This window comes from Homarus americanus, unplaced genomic scaffold, assembly GCF_018991925.1.
Source record: "Homarus americanus isolate GMGI-L3 unplaced genomic scaffold, GMGI_Hamer_2.0 scaffold43707, whole genome shotgun sequence".
NCBI lineage: Eukaryota > Metazoa > Arthropoda > Malacostraca > Decapoda > Nephropidae > Homarus > Homarus americanus.
Window position 1 is genome coordinate 134,633 of NW_024724449.1, and position 25,877 is coordinate 160,509.

The 25,877-nt window shown below is 42.9% G+C and overlaps 1 protein-coding gene across 1 annotated transcript in view; it reads left to right on the forward strand.

Annotated features, from left to right (window-relative positions):
* Positions 1 to 4,280: 4,280 nt before the first annotated feature.
* LOC121864391 (histone-lysine N-methyltransferase PRDM16-like) overlaps positions 4,281 to 25,877 on the forward strand; it is a 54,879-nt gene continuing 33,282 nt past the window's right edge. The window contains exons 1-2 of the mRNA XM_042363413.1: positions 4,281 to 4,613; positions 20,643 to 21,019. Of these exons, the coding sequence (XP_042219347.1) occupies positions 4,574 to 4,613; positions 20,643 to 21,019 (417 nt within the window). The 5' untranslated portion in view covers positions 4,281 to 4,573. The remainder of the gene's footprint in view (positions 4,614 to 20,642; positions 21,020 to 25,877) is intronic.

Here is a 25,877-nt window from a genome sequence, read left to right on the forward strand (position 1 = left end):
TATATATATATATATATATATATATATATATATATATATATATATATATATATATATATATATATATATATATATATATATATATATATATATATATATATATATATATATATATATATATATATATACCTGGTTACGTAACTTAATGAGGGGGTAATTTGGCCAGGTAATGTGACACTGTGGGTCTGGCATCATCACACTCTCCAATATGTGTGTGTGTGTGTGTGTGTGTAAATATCGGAATTCTTCACCATATCACACTCTCTCTCTCTCTCTCTGTCTCTCTACTCGCGGGTCCCGGATGCGTGTCGTCAAGTATGAGTTGTTATACCTGTGCGAGAAACACCTTTCCGGCCTTACCTGAACACCGGCGATTGTAGGCCCACTGTGTTTACTATCTATCTATCTATCTATCTATCTATCTATGCCTCTCTCTTCCTCTCTAGTCCCTCCCCGGCTGTCATTTTCTCCTCACTACTCCCATCTTCCCTTCCTCTTCCTCTCCCTCCTTCCCCCCTCTCCTTATTCCACCATTTTCTTCCCCCTCCCTCCCTGCCTCCTTCTCTTTTCCCTTTCTCACTCTCTCTCCTCCGCTCTCTTCCCCCTCTTCTACCCTCCCTCCCCCTCTCCCCTCCCTCCCTCCCCCTCTCCCCCTTCCCTCCCCTCGTGTCATCGCCGTGTGTGTTGACGCTTCTCATTGATCCATCATCCACCTCTCAGCCAGCGTTTACCTCCACAGATTCCCAGAGTGTGACACCTACCTGGCCGGGGTGGTAGGTGGGTGATGGGGTGTGTGAGGGGATAGGGGTGTGGGGGTGGATGGGTGGGGGATCTTACCTGACTCTAAAGTTGATTAGTCGAACGGGTCCTAGTCTAATAATAAGTCCCAACCTAACTTAAGTTAACATAATCTAAATTTACTCTATCTTAAAGTGATCAAATTCGACATAACCTATAACTTGAATTAACGCAATCTAATCTTAACCATTCCTTCTTTCATTCCTTCATTCATTACCTTTCTTTCATTCCTTCCATCATTCCCTTTTTCAGTCCTTCTTTCTTTCCTTCCTTCATTCTTTCTTTCATTTCTTCCTTCATTCCTTCTTTCATTCCTTCCTTCATTACCCTTCTCTCATTTCTTCCTTCATTCCTTCCTTCATTACTTTTCTTTCAATCCTTCTTTTCATTTTTTCCTTCATTACCCTTCTTTCATTTCTTCTCTCATTCCTTTTTTCAGTCCTTCCTTCATTTATGTAATCTTCCTTAACCTCTGGAGTACGTTGGATGAATGGCTACAACACTCGACCCGTGTGCTAAGAATCGTTGGTTCGTACTTTCATTTACTTTTATCCTCTCTCTCTCTCTCTCTCCATTCTGTTGTTGTACCTTTTCCTTTCTCTTCCTCCCCTTCTTTATCGTGTTATGTCTTGCGTTGTTTATTCCTTTACTTTTTCTTATTCTCATTTTCTCCTTCTCTTTTCTCTTATTCTCTTTTTTTCTCTCTCTTTCTCTTCCCCCTGTCTCTTTTTTTACACTTCTTTCTTTTTTTTCCTTTCTTTTTCTTTCTTATTATTTCTCTGTTTTTCATTTCCTCTTCCTATTTTCTTTATTACCTTATTTATCACTCTCTCGAGGTCTCCTAACTTCCCCTCCTCTCCTTCCCTCCCTACCTCCTGTTTGACCTCACTCACTCACTCACTCGCTCACTCGCTCACTCACAGGAAAAAATACATTATAGATTACTCTCTGTTATAGATTACTACAACATACTAAGTTCGACTTGATATGACCTCATTCTATTCTAAATTGATCTATAAGTTATAACTAAATTCAGTGTGTCAGCAGCTCTATACCTGTCCTTTGTCACTGTCACTCACTCACAGGTGGACAGAAATAGAGTTGCGGTTCTCTGCTGACCTGTTGATTTTTTTTTTACTCACTGAGAAAAGATTCATAAAAAAAACAGGAATGTCAACAGTTGAAAATGAAGCTGTGTGTGTGTGAGTGTGTGTGTGTGTGTGTGTGTAGTGTAGTGTTTATGGACCTAAATATCAGTGTTAATAATTCTGAACACCTGAAGTTAGAGGAAAAAATATGCCAGGTGTATTGAAAAAAATTTTTAAGTCTATTTCCCAACATATCATCATCATCATCATTATCATCATCATCATCATCATCATCATCATCATCATCATCATCATCATCATCACAACAAAGGTAACAATCAACGCTAAAACCTTTATCAACATGTAAGGAAACTCTACCATTAAAACATTAACACAGACGTGTCCTTAAACCCGCAGGAGAGAGAGAGAGAGAGAGCAAAAAAACAACAACAGGTTTATAACAACAATTACTGGCGTTTTAAGAAAGCCTTTGATGTGTGGACGAGGGTTGTGTTGTTTCTCGCCCACACAGTTGTTGTAGTCACTGTACAGCTCTCAAGGTCGGGGTATACTTTTTGTTTACATATTCTCTTTTATAACTATTGAACGAGGAACAGACGAAGGGAGAGAAAGTACCCCTCCCCTTACCCCTCACCTCTCACCTCCCCCTCCAAAAAAATAATTATTGATGGTTCTTGATGATGACTAAAGCTATTCCTCCAAAACATGTCCTCGTAAATAACTAATGTCAGAAGCAGACAAACACATTCCAGATATACAGACAGACACACGCCGACAGGAAGAAAATATGACCTCTCCCCTAGCGTCGATTTGTGTGTAGGAAAGTAATAAGCCATTGATTGTCGATGGTGTGGGCGAGTGTGTGGCCACTGCAAGACGCTGAACAATAATTATTCAAAAATTCCCATCAGTTGACAGGATTTACGAGACGGAAGTGAGGGTACGGCGGCGCTGTGTCAACACCAGAGGTCTGAAGACTCGACATGTTCCTCTATTGATCACTTACAGTAATGGACTTTAAGTGGACATAATGGGACGATATTGTGTGGAGGCTCTTTAGCGCACCGTATCACCGCCAGTCGTAGTTGGGCATTGTGGCACGACCTGGAGGCCAGACACAGGATAAACATAGGCCATGTAAGTATTGTGGATGGAAAAGAAGAACATTGTGTGGAGGACCTCAGACAAGGACGAGCGTGCGGGTCTGGTGTGGTGGCACAGAAGACACGCCATGGAGTGGGGCCGCGGGTAGAGCAAGACGGACAGTACGTGGAAGACCTTAGTGGTTGAAATGTAGTTGGTATAAGACATCTCATTAGCTGAAGACCCGATCCACAGATTATGTTAAGGTAGTGGTCAGGAGGAAGGAACGGAACACACGACACGGCCAGGAACATGCAGAAGGTGTCACCGAGCTAAGTACAACAACACGGTAGACACTCAACCCTCACAGGACCTTCTACCTCCCACCACACCCCCCGAAGGCGGTGCAAAAGAACATTTTATATATAATTTTTTAAATATTGCAAATGTGAGCTGGAGTTGGATGGCGTGGTGCTGGTATTGTAAGTTCCGTCTCCCTCTCTCTCCTCCCCCACACTCCCTCACCTCCCCCACACTCCCTCACCTCCCTCCACACAACTCCTCCTACTTGAGCAAGAGCTAATGGGCCGTGAGATGCCCCAACAAGGACCTCCCCGACCAGTCCCCGACCGAATTTATAACGAGGCTGTTAAAGACCGCTGTGGAGAGACGCATTACTCTCGGCGCTTCGACAATATCGGATTGTCTCGGAAGGTTTCAGACCGTGCTGATGCGAGAGGGGGAGTGGGAGAGGAGAGAGAGAGAGGGGGGGAGAGAGAGAGAGAGAGAGAGAGAGAGAGAGAGAGAGAGAGAGAGAGAGAGAGAGAGAGAGAGAGAGAGAGAGAGAGAAGAGAGAGAGAAAGAAGGAGAGAAAGATAGAGAGAGAGGGTAGAGGAGAGAGAGAGAGAAGGAGAGAGAGAGGAGAGAGAGAGAGAAGGAGAGAGAGAGAGAGACACGAAGGGTGAGGGTAAGTCGGTGCCAATCCGAGAGATCTGCTCCCCTCCCTCACCTCACATGCGGACGTGGTTATGAACACCCAAGTACGTGATTTCCGTCCCTTTCCATTAGGAATCAACTTCAATATAGAGGTGGTTTTACATGCTGGTAAAGCGATAGCGGCCGCCCGGGTTGGGATGTGTCGCGCTCTCCTATTGGTCGCTGGGTGTTAGCAAGGCTCGGCCCCCTGCCAATAGCTCCTCCTACTAGTCTCTGGCTCCGCCCCCTGCGACGCGCCGGAGATGAGCACAAGACGTTTCTTCTGCCGAGATTCATTCGCGGCCTGGACCTGGGAGGACGTGGCGACTGTCCTTCCGTGTCCTGTGTAGGCTCAGCCCCCCTACTACCCACCCACCCCAGACTCTAGTCACCCCCTCAAGGAACAAACCATCTCAACAAGACCTTGTGATCATGTGCCGTGAACTGTAACAGCCAGAGACACTAGAGAGAGAGACATCTGTTGTTAGTGCCGCGATAACTCTCCCAAGAACAAGGATAGTGGTAAATGTAAGAGAGTGCCAAGCTAGAGAGAGTGCCAGTGCCAATAACCGTTATCTGGGCAGCAGCAGGTGGGAGACGCTCAGGCAATGACGTCCCTGCTCTTCCCACCACAACAAGACAACTTAGGTAAGTCTTCGCCACTGTCGCCCTCCCTCGCCTCCCTCCATATAATTAATTCCTCCATCGTAATTTTAACATATCACAAATTCAACTTTTTGTGGTATATTTGAAGAGAGAAAGATTATTTTAACCAATTATTTAGGTGTGTTGAGGTGACATTACCACCACCATCACGTTAATGACTTTGTGCCGAACTTAAATTCTTACGACCCCGTGTGATGATGTGGTATGGAACTATATGACCTGCCCTTAACGATCCTAATAGTTGAATCACCTAAAGTTTGACAACAACCTTAGACTATGCAGCCACACCAGACACTGTGAGGGAAAGGGGGGGGGGGGAAGTCAGATATTAGAGTGAGATGACTTTAAAGCATAACTATTACACGGGTTAATTGAGCAGTTACCGTGCGTGTACAATTAAACTATTGCGGTTTTTTCTTCAATTTTGTTTGGCGGGTAATTGCCTCGTTCACCCTTTCCTGTAGTGTAGCGGTGAAATATATACTGAAAACCACATTGTCAAGCGTGTTCATTATTGTGTTCAACGATTAGGTGATCATTTGTTCACACGCGTTCACTCTCTACTGAACACCTGTGAACAATGATATAGTGTGTGAAGCAAACAATACACACATACACACGACACACACACACACACGACACACACACATGACACACACGTACACACACACACACACATGACACCGGCAGATTACACACCGCGAATTGGTAGCGACGGAAATGTAATTGGCGCATAATGTCATTTACTTCCCGCGAATCGATAAGGTGCGTAATTGTGACCCCGGATTAGAGATTGAGGGAACTCGTGGCCACTTAGCGCTCTGTTGATTATCCCGCTAATGTACACCGGCTGTTTATCTACTTAATACCTGCCCCAGACCTCGTATTTAAATGTTGTGTCGTTGTGGAGATTATGTTCGCTTTTACCTTCTGTGTTTTTTCTGGGACCATTTTGTTGTTTTTTTAATGGTTTTTTTTTTAACATTTCCCAGATTTTTTTGTTTTTTTTTTATCTTTGTTTTATATTTTTGGTTCAAGAATGGGAATGTTATTTCTATCTTGGTTCATCTATGTGTGTGTATGCGTCTGTGTGTGTGTGTGTGTATGCGTCTGTGTGTATGTGTTAGGGAGTTGCTTTGTATTGGCTGTTGTTGCTGAGGCTATACAAGGTCAGGGTTCAAGGGTTTTATTCTATCAGGGTCCAGATCTTCAGGGAATTGTAATCTAAAGAACTGCATTGAAATATTTATAGAATTCCTTTATTGCTTTCGGATCACCTGAAGATTCACCCCCCATCCCACCTCCCCCCTCAGCTTATGTCATTTGAAGATTAATACACCTTAACTTAACCCTCTCTCTTAAGTATAGCATTGGGGTGGTTAATCTTCAGGTGAGACGTTGTTGAATGATTCGGTGTTTGAGGGACCGCGTTGAAACGTCTTGGAACTAATCAGGAATCTTACTGAAGTATTTAGTCTTTTCAGAATCTGTTGTGAATCCTTATAGCGTTTCAGGGAGGAGGGCGTTGGAGTGCTTCATTATCTCAGGGAGTGAAGCGTGGAAGTACAGTAACCTAATCATATCAGGGACGAAGGGGAATTAGCCAATCATTTCAGGGTACTACAGTAAAGGGTCCAATTCCCTAGGGACAGTAAATACTATGAACAAAGTACTGGCTGCCTGAAGAACAAATATCAATGGAAATTACTTTTCATTAATAATTTAGTTAACGTAATTAGTATAACTTTCCATCAAAATAATTACAGTATTATTAATCGGAATTATTTTTATTAACTCAAATTATTATATAATTTTCTAAGATATATTCTGCATTTTAATAATTTTGTGATATATAACAATAATGTATTTAGAATTGTATTAATGTCAGTAATTCGTTAGTAAAAATTCAACGGATGTATTCAGAAATGTGAAGGTATAAAATCATTCGTCCAAAGGTGAAAATACATCACTAAATCGGAAATACAATAGACACTCGTAAATGCAATAACAAATCCTTCATACAATAGTCGTAAATACAATTCCAGAGGATCGTTCGCACTTAGAGTAATCGACGTTTCAGACTTCGTAAAGCCTTTGATTGGTCAGCTTTGTGGTTAGGAGGAAGTGACCCGTAACAACTGAAATTCAATGTGTATATAGTTAGTTTACGTTATGTTTGGTTAGGTTAGGTTAAGTCAGGTTAATATTCTTCATGATGGTAGGAAAAATTTATATTAGACTGTAAAAAATTAGACTGGAAATTAAACTGTCGGACAAAGACTGAAACAAAATAGAATGTAGAAATTAAACTGTCGAGCCTAGACTGCATGGCTTCGAATCATTGTTTTAGATATTGAACTAAAGAGGTGATCGAACCATCCAGCTTTTGAGAATTCGAGTAAGTGCTTCGGATTTGCGTGGATTTAGCAGATATTAAATGGTTGGTTGATACAGCCATGCAGGGAAAGGATTCAATGGTTCATCTGAGTTTCGTATCATAGATTTAGTGGTTCAATTGGGTTCAGTTTCAAGGATTAAGTGATTCAAATGGGTTATATTGCCCAGGGATTTTTTTTATTATCATTGTTTATTATTTTTCGTAAAAGGTTTCCAAGTTTATGTAAAAATAAAAGAAATAATAAGGAAAATATTTCACGTTATCGTAATTTTATGTATAGGATTAAATTGGTTCATTGTTTAATTGGGAATATTTATTTTATTGTAATTTTTTGTATTATTGAAGTTAGTGATGTTACAGTGGCTTGTTTTCAGGTATCTAATTGGTGTCTAGGAATATGTCTGGCTGGTGTCTAGGAATATGTCTGACTGGTGTCTAGATATATGTCTGGCTGGTGTCTAGATATATGTCTGACTGGTGTCTAGGAATATGTCTGGCTGGTGTCTAGGAATATGTCTGACTGGTGTCTAGATATATGTCTGACTGGTGTCTAGGAATATGTCTGGCTGGTGTCTAGGAATATGTCTGACTGGTGTCTAGATATATGTCTGACTGGTGTCTAGGAATATGTCTGGCTGGTGTCTAGGAATATGTCTGGCTGGTGTCTAGGAATATGTCTGACTGGTGTCTAGGACTGACTTGTCTAACTGGTATCTAAGAATTATGTCTTGTAGAATATTTCAAGTGATGAGTATTTTTTTTTCAATTACCGGTATAGTTATTTCTTCTTCTTCTTCTTCTTCATCTTCTTCTTCTTCTTCTTCTTCATCTTCTTCTTTTTCTTCTTTGTTCTTCTTCCTCATCCTCATCAACTTCTTCCCCACTCAATATTTTTTCTTCTACCACCACCACCATCATCATCCTCCCTTCGTCTCCCTTCGTCTCCCTTCGTCTCCCTTCGTCTCCCTTCAACTAACACCTCCAAGACTCCAATCACTCCCTAACAAATGCTTCTTCTCCCCAAAAACAAAAACAACTTTCTATCTTGGTATGTAAATAATAGCCTATTGTTCTTTTTATTTTTTTTTTGTTCTTAGACTTTTGTGACCCTCGTTCGCTTGTTCCCTAGTCATTAAGCTCAATTTCATCAGTAAGCTAGTTAAGGGGGGGGAGGGACAGTGAGGGGAGGAGGAGAGAAAGTACACCTTATCGATTGTTAATTTACAGCTGACACCTGGCAATTAAGGTGATGTTTTGGGCCGGTGTTTAATACAATCGATTATTTATTCGGTTTAAGGTTTCTACTTTATGATTATTTCTACGTGAATTTATTAGCTGTATTTACGTGTATTTATATGAATTTATTAGTGGAGTGACGTGAATTTATTGGTATATTTACGTGAATTTATTGGTACAGTTACGTGAATATATTGGTGTTTTAAGTAATTTGGTTTATGGGTGTTTTAACGTGAGTGGATTAGTATCTCTGCCTGAATTTATTACTATATTTTAACGTGAATTTATGTGTATTAAGTTAGTATCACAGTATTTTAACAGCGAAGTCATTACAAAAATCATTAGGTCAATTTTTTTTTTAATTTATTAGAAATTTATTAGTAACTTTTTAAATACGTGAATATAATAGTATTTCTCTTTTAACTGAATGTATTTATGATTCATACGTGTATATTTAGAATAGAGTTACGTTAAATTAAGACCATTTTCACGTAAATTTATGACTATCATGCCAAATTTATCACCCCCTCTTACGTGAATTTAAGAGCATTTTTACGTGAATTTACCGCGTGAGGGGTATAGTTACGTGTAAATAAATGTTGCATACGACTGATTAAGCAATTTGCGTCCCAAGTGGCGCACGTATTGGCGGTGTGAGTGACGTAACGACCCCGGTTGGTCATTACCTTGATAACTGGCTTGTTTAGGTGGTAGTACAGTAGGTTGTAAATAATAATAATGCGAGGTGATGTATGTAAGGGAACCAGCGGCCACAAACCCCCTAAAAGAGAGAGAGAGAGAGAGAGAGTAGAAAACATATATAAACATAATTAGATGAAAATATAAACACGAGTACTAAACATGTTAACAGACGGTAAGAGGTGGATAGAAAAATATAGAATAGTGATAAAATAAAATCTATAACAATGGATTCAACTTAAGAATAAAATCTTAGGGTGGAAATAAAAAAAAATTCTTAATTATATAAAGTAAAGAAAAGCTTATGTCAAAAATTATAGAAACATTTAATATATAAGAGCTATAACAAACACTCAGATAATTCAATAGAAATTATATCTCTATAACAGATATCAACAAGTATAAATATAGATTATAATACAAAAAATAATTAAAGGCGACACATGAACCTAACCTGAGACAAAATAAGTTATATCTTTCTCTCATAACCACAATAGTTAAGCAGTTGCATGACCTCTTAACTATCAACAATGCAACAAGTCCCTTTCATCATCTTTTGCAATCAAGGAGTCAGACACACACCCACACACTCACACACACACACACACACACACACACACACACACACACACACACACACACACACACCCACACACTCACACACACGACGATAAAATAAAAAAAAATCATATATTGAGAACATAATCAGAGTCACCAGGGGTTAACGTGAGGCCTTTGTCTTGCTTCACAAAACCTCGTATCTACAAATATTTATCGTAATTTAAGACCAACGTACAATTTTCAACGTATATATTCATTCTATAATTGTCTAATGCTATTTTTGGGGGGGTTAGGTTTGGTTAAGTTTTAGATGAGGTTAGGTTAGGTTTTAAGAATCTACCCAAGAGACTCTTCGCCGTCAAGTACACTGGCGATATTTAAGAGCCAGACCCATCAATCATTATCCCTTAATTACTTAACCGTCACGTAATTACCTAGAATATAGTCATTATAGATTATATATAGGAGAGTGATAATTAATATTGAAAGGTATCATTAACAAAAAGTATTATTTAATTAGACGGAAGAGCGTTTATAATTATATACTATAGTGAGGATTATGATAGAGGTTTAATAGAATATATATGGTGTATAATGTGTTAGTGCTTGTGTGTGTGTGTGTGTGTGTGTGTTTATGTGTGTGTGTGTGTGTGTGTGTTTATATATGTGTTTATGTGTGTGTGTGTGTGTGTGTGTGTGTGTTTATTAATATACGACAGAAGTTTACATATAAAATAGTGTTAGTGCTTTGCGTGTTGTTGTATAAGCTTAATCATACACAAAACATCAACACTTAAAGCTTAAGCGTGAAGTCTAAGCTTAACCATATACTAAATATCAACTATCAAACCTTAAGCATATAATTCTAAGCTTAACCTTATTGTATTTTGTCTACAGTATTGTCATAATGTATTTCCCGGACCCTCCACACACGAGCTCAACCCTCACCAACGCCATCTGTAAACAAATAAAGTAGAATGAACTTAATATTTTCTTTTTAGTATCATGTAAAAAAAAAATCCTTTGTTAAGTAGTAATACGAAGGTTATAGAGACAAGGTAATTATTTTGTTTTATATTAAGGCGAAAATACATACATATGACCTATATAAAACAACCAATCACAAGGGAATATCATGGGTATAGTTAATTTCATTGGCTATTTCCGTCAAAACATCTGAGACAAATTTACGAAGAGTGGTATAGTGTAAGTAGTTAACGTGTGTTTAGCCAATCAAAATCTAGACTTATTAGAAAAAACGTATTTCATTGGTTAAAGAATCAAAACAAAGTGTAAGTTGTTAAGTGACATGTTACCTAATACTTAATACTTAAACACATGTAAGTAGAGGTTTGTTTCCTGTCCTCGCAGTGTTCTAAGTAAGACAGGATGTGTAAAGTGTGACAGATTTAAGTGCTCACTAAATCCTCATTCTAAAGTGTTACATGTAGAAGCTTGTTGAGTGTTAAGTGTTTGTTAAGTGAACGAAGAAATTTGTAGAATTCTGATGTTGAATTATGTCGTCGGAAACGTCAATAAGAACAGCCTTGAGTGTGTGAGTGTGTCTGTGTGTGTGTGTGAGTGTGTCTGTGTGTGAGTGTGAGTCTGTGTGTGTGTGTGTGAGTGTGTCTGTGTGTGTGAGTGTGACTCTAATATGTATATGTAGTTCGAAAATTCATCAGGTCGAGATCTCATTGGTTCGGAAGGGTCGTTCACTGATTCGAAACTAACCAATGATAACCCTGCAGATAAAACCAACCCTCCAATCACATTACACATACTATATAAACGAGCTAATACCAAATACTCACAATCTACCTGACACTCGAGGCTCTTCATCCACTTTGAACAATAATTAAAAAAAAAACTCTTGAAATAATCTTATCATTCATCAGCGTGACACTTGAAGGAAGAGTTAAAGAGCACATGAAGAGGAATAGTTCTCAAGTATTGTGGTCAATGAGAGTATTTATTTTAATCAATATCTCTTCAGGGAAATTATAATGAGGGTTGGAGATTGTTATATTTTCTTTAATAAACTTTTCTTCAACTTTTTTTACATATATTATTATTGTATTTTATGGATAATTAATCATATTTACTACTACTAATAATAATAACAACAACAACAACGACAATAACCAAACTATAACAACACCATAAATAACAATCAATAACCACAAATAAAATAACAAAAACATAACAAAAATTAATCCCCCAAATTCAATTCTCATACTAACCTAATACCAAATATTTTCTCTTATGGTACAATACAACGTCTCTCTCCACATTATATCTTCGGCCGATACTGTAATGAACATCTTATCAGTGGTTATAATGCGCATAATCTGTAGCGTATAGCGGACACACACACACACACACACACACTCGTTAAACTGGGACTCGTTACACTAATGACTCGTCCACAACATAGACAGGAATACGGTACAACAATATAGGAACACGGTACAACATAACAAACATACGGTACAACGACTGAGACAGGAACACGGTACAACATAGACAGGAATACGGTACAACAACATAGGAACACGGTACAACATAACAAACATACCGTTACCAACATAGACAGGAATACGGTACAACAACATAGGAACACGGTACAGCATAACAAACATACGGTACAACGACTGAGACAGGAATGCGGTACAACATGAACACAAATATACGGTACAACAACATGAGGAACACGGTACAGCATAGCAAACATACGGTACAACATAGACAGAAATACGGTACAACAACATAGGAACACGGTACAACATAACAAACATACGGTGCACCATCAGTGAGGGGGGGGGGACGGTACTTGACAGGGTTATGGTCCGTATCATCTCACCTATTGAGGGAACCCTTAGTTAAGCCTTGAACAATATAAGGGATTTTAAGGGACAAAGGACGAACTAATTAAATGAAAAAAAAAGGACTCCTCTCGCCTCCTCTCCTGACGTAGTTTTGTCGTGTCGTGATATGTTGTGTTGTGTTGTGTCGTGTTTTGTTGTTGTGTCGTGTTGTATTTTGTTGTGTCGTGTATGTATGTGTGTATTTATGTATGTATGTATGTATGTATGTGGAGATTAACTTTTGTTTTGATGTAATTGTCCTTATATTATAACAGCTGCGTAGATATTCCTAAACTCAGATGGACTTACACGGAATAAGACTCTTTATATCAGTGATAGTTGTATTTTTTGGGGTAATATTAATTTTTATGAAACTGTTAGACGTATCGTGAAAAAAAGTTAATTTATATGAAGTAGAAGAACTTTTTTTGTGAAATAATTGGACTTTTGTGATGCCTTCGAACTTTCGTGGGTTCACCTGAGGTAATGAAAGAAAAACACCTGGGGATGTAAACAGAGATGGTCGCAGAGTCCCGCCTTAGACCGACCCCAGGCCAGGCAGAACGTGACTGTGAACTGTTCCAAGACTGAGTGACCGGTCCTCTCTACTCAAACAGTTAAGGGAGAGAGAGAGAGAGAGATAGAGAGAGAGACTGGGGGCTTAGAGGTAATGAAAATATTATTATCAATTTTATCAGCCTGGATTTTATTTATTTTCATACACCCTCTTATCTCTTTCTGTCTGTCTTTCCTTTGTCTACTTTTTAACAGCACGAAAACTATCCGTTAGTCTGTTTAAAAATACTCCTTCATGTCTGATCGTCTACCATGCGTCTTTCTCTCTATCTCTCCATCTATCTCTCCGTCTCTCGCGCCGCTTGTTTACATCTCTCATTAACAACAATTTCCATGACTCATTGACCTTCCACTACAGTTGTTTACGTTCTCAATTATTATTTCTATAATCGTTGATAAATAATTGTGTATAATTAATCGTGTATAATTATCTTAGTTACTTCATTCATCGAGATACTTTAAGCACCTTGGCAATTAGATTTATAATTAGTTATGATTCCAATTAATTTTTATAGTTCTATCTCCATCTTTCGTCGTAATGTTTCAGAGATATTTAATTATCATTCTCAATCATCCGTAATTAAGTGTTTTATTCCATTATTAATCTTTACATACGTCATAATATTTTATTAGGCATGATAATTAACTTTAAATAATCCATAATTAGATTGGTGGTATTTGTCTAATTAACTAATCTTATAACCTTTCAGACGTGATAGGAATTTTATTGATAATAAAGTTATAAAATAATTACCTAAAAGGACGTCATAACTTATTTCAATCTCTGACAAACAAAATATTTTATTTTTTATTTTATGGTTAGATTTGTTCTTCCTGACGTGAATAATCAACACCATTAAGACGCCAATATAAATAAATATTTATCTATGAATAATTATAAATATAAAGCGCCATTAAACCTCTTGTCGCCTTGAGTATTAGATTCTTAGAGGTGCTGGCGGCATATTGCTTCTAGTGGCGCTGACGTTATGAGACTCAGAGGTGCTGGTGGTACAATCCTCCTATAATGGTTCTGACGCTATTAGACTCTTAAGAGGTGCTGACGCCACACACTACCCAGCACCAACTCTGCAACCTGTCATCTGTAAACAAACTCTTAAACTTCTCTGCCTTGTCTTTTATAATGCTGATTATGTGAACTGGAACAAAGGAAAATGACAAACTTAAGGGTGTTTTCTCAGTCACTCAAACTCACAACGCAACACTGATTTAGCAGAATTTGGTCGAGAAGTATTTTTTTTTCTCGTAAGCCATGACACGACCCGGGTTTAGTAATAATGATATGAGATCTTTAGTTTTTTTAACCTGGATATTAAGAAGATTTAATACAAACGGGTTGGGCAAGTGTGTGTGTGTGTGTGTGTATACTTGTAATATAACACGGAATTATTATTTTTGTTATTCTTTGGAGTTACGATGGAACACGGATTTAGTACAATCATAATGGAGAGATACTGTGTTGAGAGCCACAATGAAACACGGATTTAGCAGAAATGGGTCAAGTAGGATGTCTGATACCATCATGACTTAACACGGATTTAGTAGAAACTGATGGTGGTGGTGTTGAGGGAAGAGAGTAACAGGGATAGGAAGAAGGGGGGTAACAGGTAGGAGAAGGGGTGGGGGATAATGGGGGTAGGAGAAGGTGGGGGAGGCGGTAACGGGGATAGGAGAAGGGGGGAGAGTCCTGATAGTGAGAATATGGAATTAGCGGAGGGGCAGTAGGAGGAGGCAATAAATTGAGGAGAAAGGAATTGGGGAGGTGAGTAACTGAGGGTAGGAGAAAGTGGAAGAGTTTGGTGTTGTCGCTTCTATTTGTTAAAGATAATTTTTTTGTGTTATTTATATGTGGATATTTTTAGATAAGATCAAACTCAGACACACACACACACACACACACACTACATACATACATACATACATACATACATACATACACACATACTACTTCCCTTTTTTCCCTTAAATAATTCTCTATTTTCCGCCAATCGTTATCATATACGTACGAATAACCATTAGTTGAGTCACAGAAGATCGAACACCTGGTCAACCTAACGAAGCAGAGGATCAAAGTTCACGGTATCGAAATGAACCAATTAGGTTGAGATATAATCATAAATAAAGCTTCGTTGGAGAGAACCTAAAAACGCTTCGAATTAAAGAGTCAATCGAAATATGTTATAGAATATGGGGGAGCATTTATCAGTGGACCGGACAGATAGATTATTTTTGTTCTTCATATGTTAGTTGAGGAGGTGACGGCGACAACTTCTTCAGGTAGGTATCAACAGCGATTCAATGCCAGGAACGAGGAGAAACAAAGATGTCGCCAGGGCTCCGAGACCCAAAATATTGACGAAATGCTCAGCCAGGTTCCACCTCCCCCTCCCCCTACCTCCTTCAGGAGTTACCAAACAACTGTCAGCGGGGACATAACGCTGGGTGATGGAGGAGGAGGGTGTCGAGGCACAGGACGTGAAGCAAGAGTGAGTAGTGGGTGGGGTGTGATGGGGTGGTTACTGGGAGGGGAGTAGTGATGGGGTGGTCAGGAGGGTGCGATGGGAGGGTGGGAGTGATGGGGTGTGGTCACGGGTAGGGGAGTGATGGGATGGTCACGGGTAGGGGAGTGATGGGGAATTGGTCACGGGTAGGGGAGTGATGGGAGTGGTCTGCAGGTGAGGGAGTGATGGGGTGGTCACGGGTAGGGGAGTGATGGGGTGGTCTGAGTGAGGGAGTGATGGGGTGGTCACAGGTAGGGGTGTGATGGGGTGGTCTGGAGTGGGGGTGATATGGGGTGGTCTGAGTAGGGGAGTGATGGGTGGTCTGGGTAGAGTCAGGGGTGCAGGTAGAGTGGGAGTGGAATGTGGGTTTGTGGTCCATGTTTGTATGAGTGACACACGGGCTTGCCTCGCTCGGGCACACACACACACACACACACACACACACACATCGACACCTCCTGTCCCTGGGGCTGGGGGGTTTGATAAGCTCCACCTCCCAGCATATATTGCTCCCCAGTCTCTCCCTCAACACACCTCCTCCTCACCCAACACGGACGCCCCTGATCCTGACAACCGTTGCCCAACCCCCAAAGAGTTCAGCCAATGCCCATCTTCGCCCGCACATAAAAGAGCTTTCCGTCATCACCCTCAAACCCAGATGTGCGGAGAGTTTGATGAGCGAACGAGGTGGTCGGGTCGTTTGATAGCCGGAGGACAAAGGTGCCGCCCAACACACGGGATATAAATGGGCATTAATGCGGTGTCAGAGATGGGCGGCACTCCTCCCTGCATAACTCTCGACTAAACACGTAAAATTTTCGGGGTGTGAGGTCCCTGTGGGTGTCTGAACAGGCGGTGAAGGAGGAGAGGTAAGGACAGACAGTTTCAACTCTCCTACGAACGGTTCTTAGTATCTACGGACGAGTCTTATACCTCCCACGGACTGTCCACATGACATCAACTCTCCCCCTCCCCCCCACCTCTTCCTGTTCAGCACTAACAATCCTCCCTAAACACGGTCACTTAGGTACCTTTGACCACCCTCTTCGCAACCACAGATTCCTCTTCCCACTCCCCGCCCTCCTCTCTCCCTCATCGTCCCTTCTCCCCAGGTCCTCCCCTCTCCCCAGGTCCTCCCCTCTCCCCCTCCCCTCCTCTTCGACACTCCAATATCCGTCTCAATGTCTCCCAAGATGGCCGCCTCAGGTTGTCGTGGACACCTGACAAGATCCTCTATGACATCACCGACCGCCATTAACAGCTGTTGATACCTCAGTCATTTTGAGAGCGTCTCGATAACGTAAGTGGGAACCTTTGATGCACTTTGTTAATCCCGGGTTGTAAAGTCGATGATGAGGGACGGTTAGGTTTATTAGGACGGGGTGTTTGTTATTCTCTCTCTCTCTCTCTCTCTCTCTCTCTCTCTCTCTCTCTCTCTCTCTCTCTCTCTCTCTTCACTGTTGGACGTAATACACTAGAAACATTACCTGTGCTACGCCGTCTTTTAAGAGTATACTTGTTTGTTTTAACGTAAGATATAAATTGTAGAGCAACAAAGAGAGAGAGAGAGATAAGGCAGGTAGATAAGGGATAGCGAGCCAACAAGCCAAGTGTGTGTGTGAGTGTAGCGACGACGCCGCGGCCAGCCCATCTCCACTCTGTCAACACCAGTGTCTCCCACAGCACGTACATCCTCGCTGTGCCTCCACTATCATCTCCAATTTTTCCACCTCATTTATTCACTCTATGCTTCCTCCCCATCACTCGGACCCATCAGAAACCTCCTTGATTCATCCTCATGGGTAGAAACATTAATCAGGATGTTGTATAGGATGGGGAGAAATGGGTGTTGATGGGGGAGGATTATGGGGACGCATGTCGGTGGGGTGATGAGCAAAGGTGGGGGGGGGGAGGAGTAGGGGAGGTGCTGGGACACGTCCACGCACACAGCCTCGGGCCTGGTAAACAATGTGGAGTGAGTGTTCTTGGCTAAATACCCCACCAACGACCACCAATGACGACCATCGCCTCTTCTACCACCATCATTACCACCACAAACACAACTACTTCCACCACCATCACCTCCACTATCACCACGATCATCGCCACCACCGGGAGGAGAAGGGGACCTGCTTTACCTCAAAACCTTCCTTCCCTTGTTTGATCGAGTGTGTGTGTGTTTGTGTGTGCCACCAACAGATTCACACAACACACAGCGAAAACACAGCACAAACACAGCATTCTTCTCACTGCAACACATCCTTCCACCGACACAGCAACACAACATTCCAGTGACCCCAATATTGTATAATCACAACCCTACCCCTCCCCCCCATTTCTCACAAGCATCCCCCTTTCACGGCAATACAACCTCCGTTTCCCAACAACACAACACTCCACCCCCCTTTACAGCAACACAGCAAAGCGCCCCTCCCCCACCTCCTCCACCCTACACAGGAATCAGGTCATGCCCGCTGCTGCGACGCCTCCCGGAGCGGGGTGGCCTGCGTGATTATGTGGACACAAAGCCTTCAGCAGTGTGCACCAGTGAGCCACAATGGTCGCCACACCCACACCCTGTGTCTTCCAGCGATGTTGCACGCCCTCCCACGTATACCCACGCCCTCCCACGTATACCCACGCCCTCCCACGTATACCCACGCCCTCCCACGTATACCCACGCCCTCCCACATATACTCCACACCCTCCCACATATACCCGCCCTCCCATATGCCCCGCCCTCCCACGTCACCCCACGCCCTGCCACATATACTCACACCCTCCCTTGCCCACGCCCTCCCATACCCACGCCCTCCCATCTACCCTTACCACATATACTCACACCCTCCACATATACCCACGCCCACCACACATATACTCACACCCTCCCACATATACCCCGCCACTCCCACGTATACCCACGCCCTGCCATGTCACCCCACGCCCTCCCATATCTCACACACCCTCTCCCACATATGCCCGCCCTCCCACATATACCCACATACTCCCCCACGTCTACCCGCCCTCCCCACGTCTTCCCGCCCTTCCACATGCTCCCACGCCTCCCACGTCTACTCCGCCCTCCCTTCCCACGCTTTCCTCTCCCGTATACCCACGCCCTCACATATACCCCACCTTCTCCCCACGTCTACTCACGCCCTCTCACTTATACCCACGCCCTCCGACATATACCCACGCCCTCCCACATATACCCACGCCCTCCCGCATATGCCCACGCCCTCCCACATATGCCCACGCCCTTCACCATGTGTCTCTCATCACTATTACACACCTAACTCACGTACAAGTGCGCACGCTAAGTCACGTACACGCACGTTCACAGGCCTGACACACACACACACGCCCGTTCACTCACTGTCACGTTCATATCTACTCACTTACGTACACACTCATACACGGGCACACTGTCCTTAAGCATACAAACCCACGCACGCCCATGTCGAATATACGTACACAGTGGACGGACGTAATCATACACACCGATATTTACACACACATACAGTGCATACATATCCGTACACGGAGATATTTCATGTGTACATGTGGAGAGAAAAACGACACTGTATGCATACATACATACACACACATACATACATACATACATACATACATACATACATACATACACACATACATACACACATACATACACATACATACATACATACAACATACACATACATACATACATACACATACATACATACATACATACACACATGCATACATACATACACACACATACATACATACATACATACATACATACATACATACATACACACATACATACATACATACATACAAAACATAAATAGAAAATATGAAATGTATCGTAGGATCAGGTAAACACAGACCTTTAAAAAAATTCCCTTTTCCTCCTCTCTTGTTTACAAATATCAACTAAAACAAAGACACCGTGTAAAAAAAAAAGCAAACACACTCGTTCTACAATCATCAAAGGGTTAGTTATGTTCCGTTCCTCTCTCTTGTTTACAAAATATCAAACTAAGACCCCGAGTAGGAATAAAAAATAGTCCTTTAAATCTTGTCTTTTTTTTCGAATTATTAGATGGACAAAAAAGTCTTCAGGTTACGTGCGCCCGCGACCGTAGAGCCGAAAAAACAAAAGGACTTGAGGTAAACAAAAGCCGAGAAAAACAGTAGCCTCCGTAGAGTAACAATTCCCTTGATATAAAAAAAATCCCCACTTAAAAAATCAAGATTAAAAAAAGACCTTTGGAAACGCGATCCGGTACCGGCGTCTCGTGGTCTAAATAGGACTTTTTTTTTAAGGCGGTGACTTCAATAGGAACAATATCAGTAATGAGAACAACAACAGCTGTGGTGATGAGAACAATAATAATAACAAAAGGGGGTATCAAAGACGTCATGACCATCACTATCATCAACGTCAGGAGGTCTTTCACCATCACTATCACCATCACCTTAAAGAGCAAAGTCAAGTAGTTACACCATGGTGACAGTAGCAAGTTCTCTCTCACTCTCATCTTCACCATCATTATCATCAATATTAGTTAGTTATAATCCAGTCTTTCTTCACTATCATCATCATCATCATCATACACAAGGAGGAGTATATTAGCCAGGGGTGTCACGTGGGGCCTCAGGACACCCTCGTACCCCCCTGCCGGCGCACAATGGCATAAAACAAAGGCTCCCACACTCGGCAGGCGAGGTCCTGGAGCGCCACAATGCCCAGGGCGAGGGCGAGTAGACCTAGCTTACCCCGCCAGATGACGCGCATTGTGGCGAGCAGGCAAGCTAAGGAGGTTATAATTGCTGGTTAATTTTCTGCTGAATGTGGTAATTGGTGTTGTGATGGATATAGGGGTGACGGGGCCGCGTCAGGGAAGGTGTGGGGCGGACGCCTGGCGTGTTGAGGGCGGGGGGATGCGCATCTGCTGCAATGTGTCATGCGCTCCCCCGGGGCTTTGTTATGTCCAACGGGCACGTCACTGAGCCCAAGAGATAAAGGATGTCACGCTAATGATGGTTCCTGTATGCGGGGTTTGGTAAAAGGATTTTTATATAATATTAGGATGAGGTGAGGAGACCCGTGTTGTTGTGTTGGTCTGTTAATATCACTTAATATTTTTTATCTTTCTTCCAGTCCCGGGCGAGGAAGGCGATCGTTCCTTCCGTGACCTGTGTGACTTGAGCGAGGCTGACTCCGAAGGTGGGTCAGTGTCTCCCCGTGACCCTCTGTCCTCGCCACACGCCCACCGCGGCTCCTCCACGCCCACCAACGCAGACGCCCACGATCTCAACATGAACGCTGCAGGTGCAGCGGCAGAGCTGAGTGCGGCCGCCGAGAGATTCATTACACAGCAGCTGTCAGCTGTGCCCCTGGAGCTGGAGGTGCGGCCCTCTAGCACGGGCGTAGGCGTGGGCGTGTGGACCAAGCAGAACATTGCCCGAGGCACCCGCTACGGCCCCTTCCTCGGCAAGTGGACAGCCAACGCTAAAGACCCTGGCCTCGCATGGGAGGTAAGTAACTCACAATTCTTTATATTTTCTGTTTTCAAATCCCGACAATTATCTCCGTGAGTGCAGAGATCCTTCCATCCTGAGCCATTTCCACAGCCCCCCCAGTAGCTTCAACTTTAATCCGGGGGAGATGATTCACGATAAAAAAAGAAAAGAACAAGTCCTTATGCGCTCTTGCTCTCCGCCACAACTATTGAAATACTGAAAAGTCTTCTGGAAAAGTAGTGACGGAGGAGAGGGCGGAGGTAGCTGAGGGGAAGGGGGGTGAGGTAGAAGAAGGAGAGAGGGGAGGAGGGAGGTTAGAAAGGATTGTCTGACCTGAGGGGTCTTGTCATTATGTGTCATCGTCAGACCTTAAGTGGCCGCGAATCGAAACTGGAGTCCTTTTGTGGTGGAGGTCGGGTGCAGGTCGTCCATTGTCTGCAGGAGGCATTAAGCTTTCCAGGAAGCACCAGCCATTAGCGACAGGTCACACTCTCGGGGGTACTGGAGGCTTTCCTTCCAAAATTTCCAGCGCCAGATGGAATAATGATGTGGGTTCTTTGGTCGAGGTGGGAAGTTTGTCGTGCCCCGTCATTGTTGTGTTCGGCATGGCACTTTCCTTGATGCCGCGAGGCTGGAAAAAGCTTCAAAATGTTGCTCTCTCCGCCATTAGTGTGTGTGTGGGGGTCATGTTTTTACGCGGGTGTGAGCAGAGTTGAGACGCACAGGAGAAGGTAACAAATGGAAGGATGGTGGAAATGCCGCACAACACTTAAGAAGAAAGATTTTTGGCCTGGATTTTTGCGTCTCTCTCTCTCTCTCTCTCTCTCTCTCTCTCTGTGTTCTTCCCTTCTCATGTAAATCTACTTCCTATTTTCTTCCTCTTTCTCTCTATTTTAATTGTATTGCCTCCTCCTTCACTTACCCCCCGGCTGTCACCTCTACTTTAACTCTGTCGTCGGTTGAGTCTCTTTATCTCCACCCCTCCACTTTATTACCTCCTTCTACAACACCTGAATCCCCTTTACCTCCTCTTTATGCCGCCTATGCATCCTCTTCCTCCCTTCCTCTTAAACTACTCCCTCTACCTTCAATCCTAACTTCTGCCTCCTCCCTCACTTTCATTCCTCCCACCCTCACCCCCTCCTCCTCCTCCCCCCCTCCTTCTCCCCTCACCATCACCTCACCACCCCCTCCCCCCCTTGTCGTCTCTCACTGATGATGGAAGTTAAAGACACAGTTTCCGCCCTGTTTTGTCTCTCAGAGGAGTAGGACGGAGAGAGACGGAAGCCTCTTTGCACACAACCTGACCCCTCCATTAAACATCTTCTACCCTCCCCTCCCTCCTCCCTCCCACCTTCCCCACTCCTCTTCCCTCCCACTTCTCTCCTCTCTCCTCTCCATCCATCTTCCTCTCTCCCACCACCCCCTCCTCCATCCACTTCTCTCCCCCATCCATCTTCCCCTCTCCCATCACCCCCCTCCCCTTCCCTCCGCCTCTATCCCTCCCTATATTTCATCTCAATACGCTCTCTCTCTTTCTCTCTCTCTCTCTACTGGCTGGATGGATGGAAGGTTGGCTTACTGATTGGCGTACTGGCTGGCTTACCGGCTGGCTTACTGACTAGATGGATGGCTGGCTTACCGGCTGACTGACCGTGATTGAGGTTATTGGCTTCCGCTACATTAACGCATCTTGGAACAGGTTGTAGTAAGGGGGTGGGAGACGTCGCTTACAAATTGGATGATTTTCCGTGAGTTTGGTCAGGTATGTCGGGAGAGAGAGAGAGAGAGAGAGAGAGATTAAACTTAGGTTAGTTTAATAGTAACTCAGGTTAACATCAGGGGTAAGATTAACATAGTGGAATTAAAGACAAACGAACTGACTCATAGCGGTAGTTAACAATAGATGATTCTTAATAGCTGTTAAGGTTTACTGCTGTTGGGTTAACTATGATAAAGTTAATTTGTTGGTGAATTTAACAGTGGGTGAGATTAACATCGGTTTGGGTGCATGTGTCTGGGTGGGTGTATAAGTGCGTAGTTTGTGTTAATATGCTGTCAGATGAGTGCGTGGGTGCGTGGTTGTGTTAATATATGTTGTCAGATGAGTGCGTCAGTGCGTGGTTGTGTTAATATATGTTGTCAGATGGGTGCGTGTCTGGGAGGGTGTGTGGCTGAGTGCGTAGTTGTGTTAATATATTGTCAGAGGGTGCGTGAGTGTGTTATGCTATGGGTGAGTGACTGGGAGGGTGTGTGTGGTGTCAGAAACAGCTGTACACAGAGCCACGGATGGTCGAACACGTCCCACACTTGTTCCAGTAACAGCTGATCGCATTCTCGGGAAGGGGGCAGAGGAAGGGGGTGAGAGGGGAAGTGACTAAGGGGAATAACACGTGTTTAGGATAGGTAAGTGTGGTTTAAGGAGCCTTGTTGATTTTAAGTATTATTATGTTATTTTTTAGGGATGTGAAATATTATTTTAGGGATGAGGTGTATTTGAGGAGAATTTAAGGTTGTTCTGAAGGGTGTGGCCAGCTTAAAGTACCTTAATTAAGAGAGGTAATGACTCTCTCTGTCTCTCTCTCCAACATCCACATCTTCTTCTCCTCACATCCCTCACCCTCCTCTTCTCTCCCTCCACACCTCAACTTCTACTCCTCAACCTCCCTCTCCTCCCACGGCTCCACCTCTACTCCCTCTTTCTCTTCCCCAAATCTCCTCCTCCTCCTCCCCTCACACCTCCTCCCTCCCTCCACACCCCCTCCCCTCCTCCCCCTCACACACCTCCTCCCCTCACACACACCCCCTCCTCCCCTCACACACCCCCCCTCCACATTAATACCGCTAACACACTCTTGGCACTCGTAATAGCAGTCTTCACTCAGTGTACAACTCAGAGTGATTAAAGGAGATAATGATCACTAAACGAAGTCCTTCCACTCATCAGGGATCCAACTGTCTGAGAGTCATTAAGAGCTGCAGTAGAGGTCTTCCCAAGTGGGATTAACGACTCTAATTACCGCTGTGGTTTGCGATTATCTTGGTTCATGAGTGTCGAGGGGGGGAAGTGTGGGGAGAATCTCTCTCTCTCTCTCTCTCTCTTCAACAGCTGTTCATCACTAGAGAAGGAGAGGAACAAGAGAGGAGGAGGGATAGTAAATGGGTAGGTGGCGGGGAGGGGGGGAGGAGAGGTGATTAGACCATAACCTCGTTAACTATTATGCTGTGTTACCACCCACCACCTCTCCCCTCACCTTCCTAACCCCACCCCTCCTCACCCCACCCTCTTCACCCCACCCCTCACCCCCACCCCTCCTTCACCCACACCCTCTTCACCCCCACCCCATGTTATACCTACCTAGGCATCCCTGCTCTAAAGATCCACCCGTTAATGACCGTCTCCATTGAATTATATCTTATCATTCGGGTCCCTGGGGATATTCAACCACCTAGGATGATTAACGCTGTGAGGGGGGGGTGTGATAATGAGTCAACCACGTGCGTATAATGAGTATATGATGCGTATAATGAGTATAATGTAAGAATAATAGATATAATGCCGTCTTTACGACCTTTCTCGGGGTATTTTAATGATGGTTTCTTGCCTCTGGGTAATGTGTATATCGTATATTTTTGTGTATAGTTGTATATGAAACTGGTGAATAATTTTAACCAGTAGGATTAGTCAGTCGTTGGGGAACATCCTAGGAGTATTTTAACCCGGATTTTTTTTTTTATTCAAGAGGACTTTTAATAAAATCCCTAAATCCCCCAAAAATTTATAATAGAGAATGTAAAGAAAATCCCTTATATACAATAGACTTTAAGCTTGAAGGCTGAATAAAATCCCCAAGTCAGTTAAACCTATAAAAAAGACCTAAAAAAAATCCCTAACTCAAATGTGGTGAAAAAAATCCAAATATACAAAAAATATTTAATATAAAATCTCAAATCCCGAAGACAATCCCAAGTGCCTTAAACCTACAGAATTAAAAACATTAAACCAGAGATGTTTAAGAAAATCCCCAACTCAAGACGTTAAGAAAATCCCGACATAAAGAAAGGAATAAAAAAAAGATAAATTCAAATGTAAATATAAAAGAAAAGGAAATGAAATAAATAAAAGTAGGAAGGAGAAAGTGGGAGAAAACTATAGAAAGTGAATGAGAATAAGTAAATAGGGAAGAAATCTTGAAATGAAAGGAGAAGAAGAAGAAGAAGAAATTGAAGAAAAGTGTGAGGGAAAAATATTTGGATAGGGCGATAGATCCGGCACAAGATAGAGACGCAAGAAGGAGGAGGAGGAGGAGGAAGAGGAAGAGGAGGAGGAGGAAGAAGAAGAGGAAGAGGAGGGGGAGGAAGAGGAAGATGAAGAGGAGATAAATGCTAAACACAAAATAGACATGTGTTCACCGATCGAAATCCTCAGCTTTTCTTTTCATCACTAACGACCATTAACGAGGTCAAAAAGCCTAATTAGCCATTTACTGTCATTTTAGTTCTCCTCCTCCTCCTCTTACTGGCCATTTGTTCCATGTGAGTAGGATTAATACGGGGTGAGGAGGGGAGGAAAGAAGATTAACACGGGGTGGGAGTGGTGTTGGGGAGAGAGAGTGGGGAGGGGAGGAGTGGGTAGTGAGAGAGTGGGTAGTGGAGGAGTGGGTAGTGATAAGCAGGTAAACCACATCTAAAATTCATACAAAAATATGATCGTAAGATAATTTTTTTCTCTCAAGTAAAGAAATAATTACAATGGAAAAGAAAGATGGAGGAGATAACAAGGTAAGAAATAGAGAAATAGAAAGAGAGAGGGGTGTACTGTAGAGAGAGAGAGAGAGAGGGGGGTGTAGAGAGAGAGAGAGAGAGAGAGAGA